Genomic DNA, 9,837 nt, shown 5'->3' on the forward strand with positions numbered 1-9,837 from the left:
GAGATGGCAGAAACTGGATCTAACTACTGAGTTTATTTGTTTTTCAAAGGCAAGGTCTGAATCAAAAAATACCCCAAGATTCTTGGCAAACGGTTTAACATAAACAGACAGCTGGTTAAGTTTGTTGATTATGGTTGTGATAGAGGCTGAAGGACCAAATATAACTAATTCTGACTTACTCTCGTTACGTTGTAGGAAGTTACTTTCCATCAAAATTTTGATCCCTGAGGTTGTTTAAGGAGCTTTGATCATTGGGTTTTAGAGGGAGGTATATCTGGGTATCATCAGCATAACAATGGAAGGATATAAATATTGTGCTTGTGAATGATTTGACCAAGGGGAAGCATGTATAGAGTAGAGCCCTGCACGGGCCTCAAATTTAGGCCCTAGCCCGGCCCGGGCCCTAGACATTCAGGCCCGAGTCCAGCCCGGGCCCTAAGGCTTATGAGAATTCTCAGCCCGAGCCCGAATTTTTTTTTTGTTGTTTTTTTGTTTTTTACATAAAAACCTAATGTGTTTGATCAATATCGAATAGCTTATTGAATCAACACCATACAAAACACCATACAAAACACTTCCAAAGCATTACCAGTATTAAATGTGTCAGTTCAAACGTTTATCAGAAAAAGGTTGAGCTTTTTAACAGGATCGGAGCCACAGCTCTGGAGATACGCATGACTTCTATTTTTGACGGACTACTACACGTCCGTTTGTTCCGTATTTTAGCCATATAAATGTATATGAATAATAGTTTGCTTATTGTAGTTATTTATCACCATGTCAGTTAGGAAAATAGAGGATACATGAATCAATGTCGCTTAAATATATGTTGGAGATGAAGTTATCCATGGGGAGAGCCGCTGAGAAGCTTCTATTTGGCAACAGTACATCTACACTCATAAAAAGGGACATAAGTACTCTTCTATGATACATTAATGTTCCTCACAGTACAACGTGAGTTGTTTATAGAACAATAAGCAAAACTGGTGACTTACCCATAGGTAAAATAATAGATACAGGCAGAGCACAGGCGGAACGGAGCTGCTCCGTTACGCAAACAGAACGCATGCTGTGTACGATCAAAAGCTTCACCAAAGAACATGGCTAGAGTTGATTTCAAGTCCCAAGCTCAAAAAAAAAAAAGAAAGCCTGAGTTAGTGATGTGAAAATCGGCCCGAAGCCCGGCCCGAATCTATCATAGCCTCGGGCCCCGTCGGGCTCGGGCCAGAATGCAGGGCTCTAGTATAGAGAGAAGAGGATAGGACCTAGAATGGAGCCTTGAGTGACCCCACAGGAGATGCTGGCTGAGGTGGATGATAAAGTGCCCTGATTTACTGAAAAAGTTCTGTTCTGTTTGTGAGGTATGAAGTAAACCAGTCAAGGAAAGGGGGTTGTAGCCAATTCAATTCCCTTTCTGAAGGGGACCACAGGGTTTCCTCTGTTGGCATCTGTTCTTTGGGATGAGACTACATGGGAGAGCCCCCACACCTTTAATCCCGCCTGTTGGATCCAATATGGGTGCTTTTTGGTTTGTTTTTATGTGGGTATTAGTATGCCATGCCACAAGGGGGCAGTAACATGTGGGTGATGGGTCACGTCACACAATCAAGTGATAAATATACACAGGTGTGTAGCCTCAGTGTGTTTGGACCGCGGGGGAGATGTAATGGTTCTTACCGCAAAATAGACTAACACAATTAAGTGACACAAAAACAGTATTCTAAATATTACACAAGTACTAACACCGCTAAGAAAACTACATTCTGCAATCTACAACGGCAGAAGAAGCAAGCGACAAAAGACTAACTAAAGGTATGCGCGTAAAGAACACATTTTAGCGTTTCATTCACCACCGTGGCTATCGGTATTGGGCCAATTAGTCACTACACCACCCATTTCCTGGACAAGGATGGGAAGTTTGTCAAGAGAGATGCCTTCATGCCTTTTTCTGCAGGTTAGCGAGTTCAGGTATCACTTCTTTTCTATATCAATTTAAATAACATTTGCAGTTGACCTGAAACTATTCCTTATTCTCTATCAGGTCGCAGGGTTTGTCTCAGAGAGAGTCTGGCCAAGATGGAGCTCTTCCTCTTCTTCACCTCTCTCCTCCAGCGCTTTCGTTTCACTCTTCCACCTGGAGTTGCAGAGGATGAACTGGATCTGACACAAGCTGGGCTTCAGCCTCATCCCTTCACTCCACCAACTTTGTGCTGTCAGTCATGTCTAAGGGAAAGGATTTGAACCAGAGCAGCTTTCGTCTGATTTCCATCAGTGTCCCTACTTAAAAAGGGTCCACAGAGCAGGCATGTGTTTTATGATCTGCCTCTCCAAGACTTTTACCATGTCAGTGGTAGGGAGATTGAGAGTAGCCTCTAAATGGTTGTTGTAGTTTGAGGGGAGTACACTGACAAATTCCACAAATTCTATAAATTACCTTACACAGGCCAGAGGCTCTTGTTCTGGCCAATCCATTCTACTGTAGAACAATTTAATTATTAGAATACCTGTGTGACCCTGATTTTAGCTATACATATTGTATGGTGTTAAGGTAATTGGAAATATATGGATGTATATTTCCCCAAAAACAAATTAGCAGGAGTAGCAGGATTGTAACCCATGTTTCACAAAAGTTATGACTATGAATGAATATTTACGCCTTCAATTCTCATTTTGCATCTCCATTTATACGTATTAAGATTTATTTATTTTTTACTTTAAGACATTTGACTGTTTGTATCCCCACTCGTAAAACATGATTTGTACGTAGACGCAATGTTTTCCTGATTCTGACCCGATAGTAATGAGTATTTATGTGGTTTCCAACTTGACATTTTCAAAATAAAAGTTCTGGTTTAACTATGGCACTTGCTACTACTAGGCTACTATACCAGTAGATGACAGTATAACTATTTGTATCACTATTCTTCATTATCATTATTATTATTATTATTGTTGTTGTTTTTATTGTTGTTTTTGTACTCGCTATATTGGTTTTCTTGATAGGAAGGATTGGGTTTAAGCGAGGCTGATTGTATGTAGCACACATACAGTACATTAACTAAATATTAAATGTCTTACCTCGAAATAGGACTAAAATCATATTTTTATCTGGGATGAGGTAAAACTATAATCTGCTGGTCCTAACCCTGTATCAAATTATTGCCCAATAAATACATAATCTTTTCATAAACGTTTACATGAATTAGTTTTGATGAAAAATAAACATGGGCTATATTCTTAATTGCACTGTGTAGCCTATTTTTATATGGCAATATTTTTCATATCTGGAGAGTAAAACTCATGGTCTGCTGTTTTTTATATAGGCAAACAGGCTGTAGCCATGGATGAATGAATTATTACTCAATATTTTCTTTTTTGGAAACTTTTTGATTAAGTGTTGCTATAGGCCTTAAACCATGTTGCTTAATGAGAGACCACTCAATCATCACTGGAAAAACTGAGGCAAAAATTTGAACTCCACTATTTCCTCAAATAGACCCCACTCAGCTTTAACTCCACCTACACCCTGGATGAACAGAGCTGAAAGGGATTCCTTCATGCCTGAATGTGCAGGTGCATGTACTCGCTCTGTGTGCAGCATGTTACCACTGCGCTGAGAATTGCAATGAACAGACTCATGCTATTGCTTTCTTCTCACAAGTCACAGGATGTGTCTGGTCAGGATGAAGCTCTTCCTCTTCCTCAGCTCCCTCCTGCAGCGCTTACATTTTATTCCTCCAACTGGGGCAACAGGAGGAATTAGACCAACCAACCAATCAACCCTTCACCCCATCATCCACTTTCACTTATACAATAAACTGATCTTCAGCTTATAGCGGTGTAGGCAACTTTATATCACTAATACTGAAAAAAATCTTGGTCAAGTATAATGTTATTGCACATAGACAAAATGCATTTTGTCTGTGTTACTGTAGCTAACTTCTCAAAGTTAGCCTCTCAGACTCAAATCCTTATCAAAATTTAATCTTCATATTAAAAAGATAGGAAATTGCTTTGGAAAATAAACATCAGTTTATTCAAGTGGATTCAGTTAGATATAGAGGTATGAAACCTAGCAGGTTGTAAAGCCAATCCTAGTGATACAAAATAAATAGAAAACAAAAAAGTGTGTTCTGCACATTATTCATTTACCATTTTCTCTATTTGAGGAAACTTTATCACTGTGGTTAGGATAAATCACAATCAAACATTGTTACTATGGCATTTTTACTCATTTTAATCTATTGCTGTTTGTGTTCAGTTAAACATATTAATTTTGTAAATCAATGATTTAATGTAAAAAAAAATGCTACAATATATGTTAATTGTAAAAAGAAAGCATGTCTCAAACAACTATACCAAAGTGAGTCATTACAAAAGCACATCAAAGCCCTTTTGGTCCCAAGACGGCTTAGACACCAAGGCATGTGTGGAATTTGAAGCACCCTAAGGTCCTTCCACTTTGATAATATTGACCTGATGATCCTGTGGAGAGTGGCTAGAGTTCATCACTGGCTGGGTGGAGACACTGCAGTCCTGGATAGTCCCTGCTGAACAGCTGCTAGTGAAATCAGGAGCTTTACTCTCTGACCCTCTGAATGGCTGAGAATGTGACTGGGTATATGTAGGGACATAGGACTGTGTGTAGGATGGCATGAGTGTTTGACTGTGTTGCTGTGTGTATGCTGTTGCATAAGGCTGTGTTTGAGGGGGAGTGTGAGTAAGTGGGAGGCTCTCAGCATTGCTACATGGTGGGAACCCATTCATGCTTGTAGGGCTTAGTCCTGGCAGTTTGAAGGCCTCTACAGACTCCAGACCCTCTATAACGCTGTAGCTGGGCTGGGTTTGGCTGCACTGAGTGTATGTGCCTTGACTGTAGTTGAAGGTGTCTTGGCTGAAGGTGGTAGATGCAGAGGCAGTCGGCAAAGATGAAGGAGATGGGGTTTTGTTGTGCTGCTGTTGAAGACTGCTACAAGGGCCCATTCTGGAGGCTAGGCTCTGTAGAGTACTGAGGATCTGCCTCTGAACGTGTGTCTGCTGCACCTGCTCTCTCTCCAGACGGCACTGCTGCTCCACTAGCATCTTCACTGCCAGGCCCAGGCTGCGCACCTCAGAGCCCAGGGTCTGAATCTGATCCTGCAGCCCACCTCTCCCTCCTGCGTCTTGGACTGCCTGCTGGGGGCTGGGGTTCCCCTCTCTCCGAGTAGTGCCCTGGACCCCAGGGGTCTGGAGGCGGATGACGGCACCCCCAGGAGCCGAGGATGTTAGAGGTGCTGGTGCCCGGTTAGGAAGACGAATGCCAACCCGAGGAGGGGGATGAAGAGAGCGGATCGACAAGCCTGGTCTCTGACTGAGAAAACGTCTGGGGGCACTCACTCCTCCTGGCTGTCCCTCCAAAATTGTCTGCACAGCATAGAAATTAAGAAGAAATTGGTGGAAAAGCATAACTAACAACCTTATAACCATAAAACTATGAATAAAAACTGGGTCTCAAATAGTTTCTGGATCTCTAACACTAGCCGGAGAGTGTTGTTTGTATGAGAAATTCATTATGTGAACATAACCCTAGTCTATTGCTTGGGTCGCTATAAAGCAGTACTTACATGACAGAGTATTCTTTTATTTATTTGTGTAGCTTTGGTAGTTTTTATTATGTTTATATCTGAATTGCATTTATTATTTGCATTTATTTGTATTATTTGCACTATCTCTATTGTCTCTATTGTTGTCTATTATGTTCACTACCTTTATTCTATGTTAGTAGCTATTTCCTTTATTTCTCTATTACCTGTACTTGACATACTTTACTTCTTTGGTATTGTCCATCAATTGCTGCTGTGGCACCTGAATTTCCCCAAGGGGATCAATAAAGTGCTATCTTATCTTATCATATCTTAATGCTTTGTTTGCAAATACAGTATGATGATGACCAGTATGTTCTGTATGGGTACCGTGGAAAAGAAATCATTGCTTGTCACTAATAAAGGCCTGGTGCTATACGTTTTATGGTATTTGAGGTTTGCTATCTTCTCACCTTTTCAGTGGTCAGATCGTAAGTTTCAGGCTGTTGTGGCATTGCACTTCTCAAATCAGCACCTTGGACACTAGAGTGATCTCTCCTCAACAATGACGCCATCTGATGGAATGACTGGTTAAAAAGAAAGCAAAGTAAAGAAAGATAATGTCATGCTTGCGATACATATTTGACATAATGAACAGCTTTTCCTTGTTGTGATATGCCATAATTACAAACCTAATATTTTGGTGTGTAACACATGGGAGAAAGAAAATGTAGGCAGCTACCTTTGCTCTGTGGGACAGAGCTTTATCCAAAAGCCTCCTGCGAGCTGCCAAGATTGGATTGGTAGCTGGAGAAGGTGTGACTCTCCTCCTCATTAACGCTCCTGATGCTGTCACTGTGGTTGACCCAACTCCTACCCCTGTCGCAGAGGACTGCAAGGCCCTTTGTTGGCTGTTCTGGGCAAGAGAGGTGACGCTAACAATCTGGATGTCATTCTCTTCCTTATTTCCCTCATGTTGCTGCTCTGCCCTGCTACCTCCACTGATCTCTCTAGACCCAGGTGGCTTTGCACTAGTCTCTGGATGTGCGTCTGTCTGCTTGGCAAATTCTGCTCCTGCAGCGAAGCCAGCATGGTGAGACGCCTCCCGCAGCAGGTTTTGGAGATGAATGTTACTCCAGCCATCTCGTCTTGCTGCAAGGCTTCCCCCAGCTCTAGCTTGCACCTGTGTTGGGGATGTGCTGCTTCCAGCCTCCTCGGGTCTGACCCTGCCTGGAGGTCTCCCCTGGAACTCCCTCAAGAACAGGTAGATGGCTTGGGCAGACACCTTGATGTTCTCCAGCTCCAGCACAGCCTTGATCTTACGGAAACTAAGACCAGCCTTCCGCAGCTCCACTACTTTGCGCTTGGCGGCATCATCCAGCCTGCCCATGGTCTCTCACTCCGGAGGAACCGCGTCAGGATGGCTGACCTGTTGTTCCCTATAAAGAGAGCCGATTTAGAAGGAACTGTAACACCTGACGAATGACGAATACTGAGAATTTGATCCAAACAATGCGGATCGAGTGATGCTGTTTGTGTTGCTGCTGTAGCCAAACTGTAATGTGGCCTAAAATCAGTAAACGTGGTCATCTAGCTAAATAATTGTAACTAGTTAAGGTTAGCTTAGCTAGCTAACGATAACAGCTAGCAGTAACGCCAGGTAGTCGCACTTTCACTTTATAGTACTTACCTTGCGAAGCCTTGTCGAGAAGAGGCAACAAGGATTGGATGTTTTCCTGTCCCTTTAAATCATCCCATGTGCCATCTAGGTTTTCGTAATTGCATACAATATAACTTAATGGGGTAAGCTCACATATTTTCAACGAAAACCAACATATATAAACAAATGAGTTATAAGTGGCGCTCAGCTGTAAACGCAATTTCCTTCTCCGCGTCATCACTCAGCGACATCCCTCCAGGCTGCTGCTGCTGCGAGTGGTGGAAGCGAAATTACATTGAATTGGAATGTAAGTTTTGCGCACTGTATATCAAGATTATTTTAATTATATATGCTGTTTACTGACGAAAGAACTACGTTATATGTTGTAATAAGTAATTGATATACATTAGCTCTCTTTCGGCCTGTAAAATAGTTGTGTTGTCTAATCAATGAATGGAAATCAATGGCGGCTGGTACCGTTCGGCAGTAGAGTGCGGGCCAATAACGTTAGCAACTTTAAAAATATCTGGCCCACGCGTAGCAACAAATAATTAATTTGTATTTTAACAGCAGCATGCAAATACGTGTCATTTAATTTCAAGACAGTAGCCTTCGTTGAGGTCAGGTTAGCTTGGCATTATGCATATTGTGGATTGCGAGCTAGAGTCGGCTGGAGTCGGGTTGCCAGATATTCAACACATAAATTAATTTTGTGATTTATTGTGATTAGGTTAGATGAAATACGGCACATATATCCAACACATTTACATTTCAGTACCTGGGAAAAAAAAAGTTAAAAGTTGAATTCATGTAATTTTGAAATCTTTTAATTCAGTTTTGCTCAACATCCCTTGCTGTGTCTTTCTGACTCCTGTGAGATCTAAGCAACTAGTTTGATATTTTAAATAACTCAGTTTCTCCAAATGTCACTTATTCCCTTCTGGCTGCAAGTCCTTGATACCATTTTTTTCACAAACACTTTACCAGATCAGGTTATGTGTTGACAAAATAAAAATTACACGTGTTTGTGTCCAATCACAACTTATATGATGTCCGAATAACAGCAGCTTGCCTCATACTTTAGGGCACCATCCCCCACTAAGCGAAGGGAGGAGGAAAAAACAAAAGACAGAGGAAAGGAAAAGACTGGTACCAAAGAAGGAGGAGAAAAGGAGAGAGGAAGGGACAAAGGAAGGAAACGCCGCAGTGCTTCTACTGGCAGCAGCAGCAGCAGGTTTGAGATGATTTTCTCGCCTTTTTATGAGATCATTTGTGTCCATTTCAGTGGCAAGAGAAGTGTTTCGAATAATCATGACTAACCAAGACTGTTTTCCATTGTTTGTAACCATGACCAGGTCCAGATCTAGCTCTACCTCAAGCAGCAGCTCTGGTTCCAGCTCGGGTTCCTCCAGCGGATCCAGTTCGTCTGGTTCCAGCCGCTCAGGTTCTTCCAGCTCTCGCTCCTCCTCCTCGTCCAGCTCCTCTGGCTCTCCCAGCCCGAGCCGCAGACGCCATGACAACCGCCGGCGCTCCCGCTCAACGTCAGTCACTGCAACTAATGCAATTGTACTATATTTGTACCATGTAGTCTAGGTACCATGTATTTAATTTCCTCCGGTTTGAATTGTGATGCAGTGGGAAAAGGTTTTGTTTGTGATCCTGCAGGTCCAAAACACAGAAAAGGGGAGATGATAAGGAGCGAAGGAAAAGGAGCACAAGCCCCAAACCAACTAAAGTTCACTTAGGACGACTGACCAGGAATGTTACCAAGGTGAGCTGAGAAATGGTGAAACATTCATAGCAGAATACATTTCTCGACATGAAAAAATTATAAAGAAAATTTGCCTCCCATCAGCAGTATATCCATCATTTTAAATTTGAAATGCTGCTGTTACCATTGTTGAAAGAGAACTTTTTGATGCCCTTACATAGTTGTGATGAGCATGTGTCTTTGATGCGCAGGACCACATCCAGGAGATCTTCGCCACCTATGGGAAAATCAAAATGATTGACATGCCGATGGACAGGCTCCACCAGCACCTGTCCAGGGGCTCTGCCTACGTGGAGTTTGAGACCCCTGAGGAGGCCCAGAAGGCCCTCAAACACATGGACGGAGGTAGGGGAGCATGTTCCCATCAGTACCTCTGTCTCACAGGATTACGCTGGGCACAAGTGTCGATGTTGAACGTTTTCTTTCCCATATGAATTCATGTTATTGCCAGGTCAGATTGACGGACAGGAGATCACTGCCTCTGCTGTGCTGGCTCAAAGAATCCGCCCCCCGCCTCGTAGACCCTCTCCCCCTCGCAGGATGCCCCCGCCTCCACCTGTGTGGCGTCGTAGCCCACCCCGCATGAGGAGAAGGTCAGTTTTGGGAATTATAGTCCAAAAACATACTTTACCCATAATATGTCGTACTTTGAATGATGGTCTCCAATGTTTTTATTGCCTGTTAGCAGTTAAATTCATTCTGTATCCTTCCTTGTATTTCATTTTCACACCACTGCTGCACAATATATATAATGTCTGTGTTCTTTGGTTTAAACGATTCAATCTGTGCACATCCTCCCTGCCATTGGTGTTTCTTTGTGTCCTTGCAGGTCTCGGTCGCCAAGG

At 42.5% G+C, this 9,837-nt stretch overlaps 2 protein-coding genes across 2 annotated transcripts in view; one reads left to right on the forward strand and one right to left on the reverse strand.

Moving 5' to 3' along the window:
- Positions 1–4,092: 4,092 nt before the first annotated feature.
- Positions 4,093–7,410, reverse strand: LOC139644514 (uncharacterized). Its single transcript, XM_071519888.1, has 4 exons — positions 7,252–7,410; positions 6,304–7,000; positions 6,035–6,148; positions 4,093–5,403 (listed from the first exon to the last, which is right to left on the reverse strand). The coding sequence occupies exons 2-4, from the start codon at positions 6,949–6,951 to the stop codon at positions 4,447–4,449; spliced, it is 1,719 nt and encodes a 572-aa protein (XP_071375989.1). The 5' UTR covers positions 6,952–7,000; positions 7,252–7,410; the 3' UTR covers positions 4,093–4,446.
- Positions 7,411–7,430: 20 nt separating this feature from the next.
- The window catches only part of LOC139644516 (RNA-binding protein with serine-rich domain 1-like), a 2,875-nt gene continuing 468 nt past the window's right edge, over positions 7,431–9,837 (forward strand). Inside the window, exons 1-7 of the mRNA XM_071519889.1 lie at positions 7,431–7,528; positions 8,306–8,455; positions 8,577–8,762; positions 8,887–8,992; positions 9,184–9,337; positions 9,444–9,585; positions 9,822–9,837. The exon at positions 9,822–9,837 is cut by the window's right edge and continues 468 nt beyond it. Coding sequence (XP_071375990.1) covers positions 7,527–7,528; positions 8,306–8,455; positions 8,577–8,762; positions 8,887–8,992; positions 9,184–9,337; positions 9,444–9,585; positions 9,822–9,837 — 756 coding nt within the window. The 5' untranslated portion in view covers positions 7,431–7,526. The remainder of the gene's footprint in view (positions 7,529–8,305; positions 8,456–8,576; positions 8,763–8,886; positions 8,993–9,183; positions 9,338–9,443; positions 9,586–9,821) is intronic.

Source organism: Centroberyx affinis, unplaced genomic scaffold, assembly GCF_046629955.1.
Source record: "Centroberyx affinis isolate AG114_WGS23_722 - 3 ecotype Tasmania unplaced genomic scaffold, CSIRO-AGI_Caff_v1 ptg000748l_1, whole genome shotgun sequence".
Lineage (NCBI taxonomy): Eukaryota > Metazoa > Chordata > Actinopteri > Beryciformes > Berycidae > Centroberyx > Centroberyx affinis.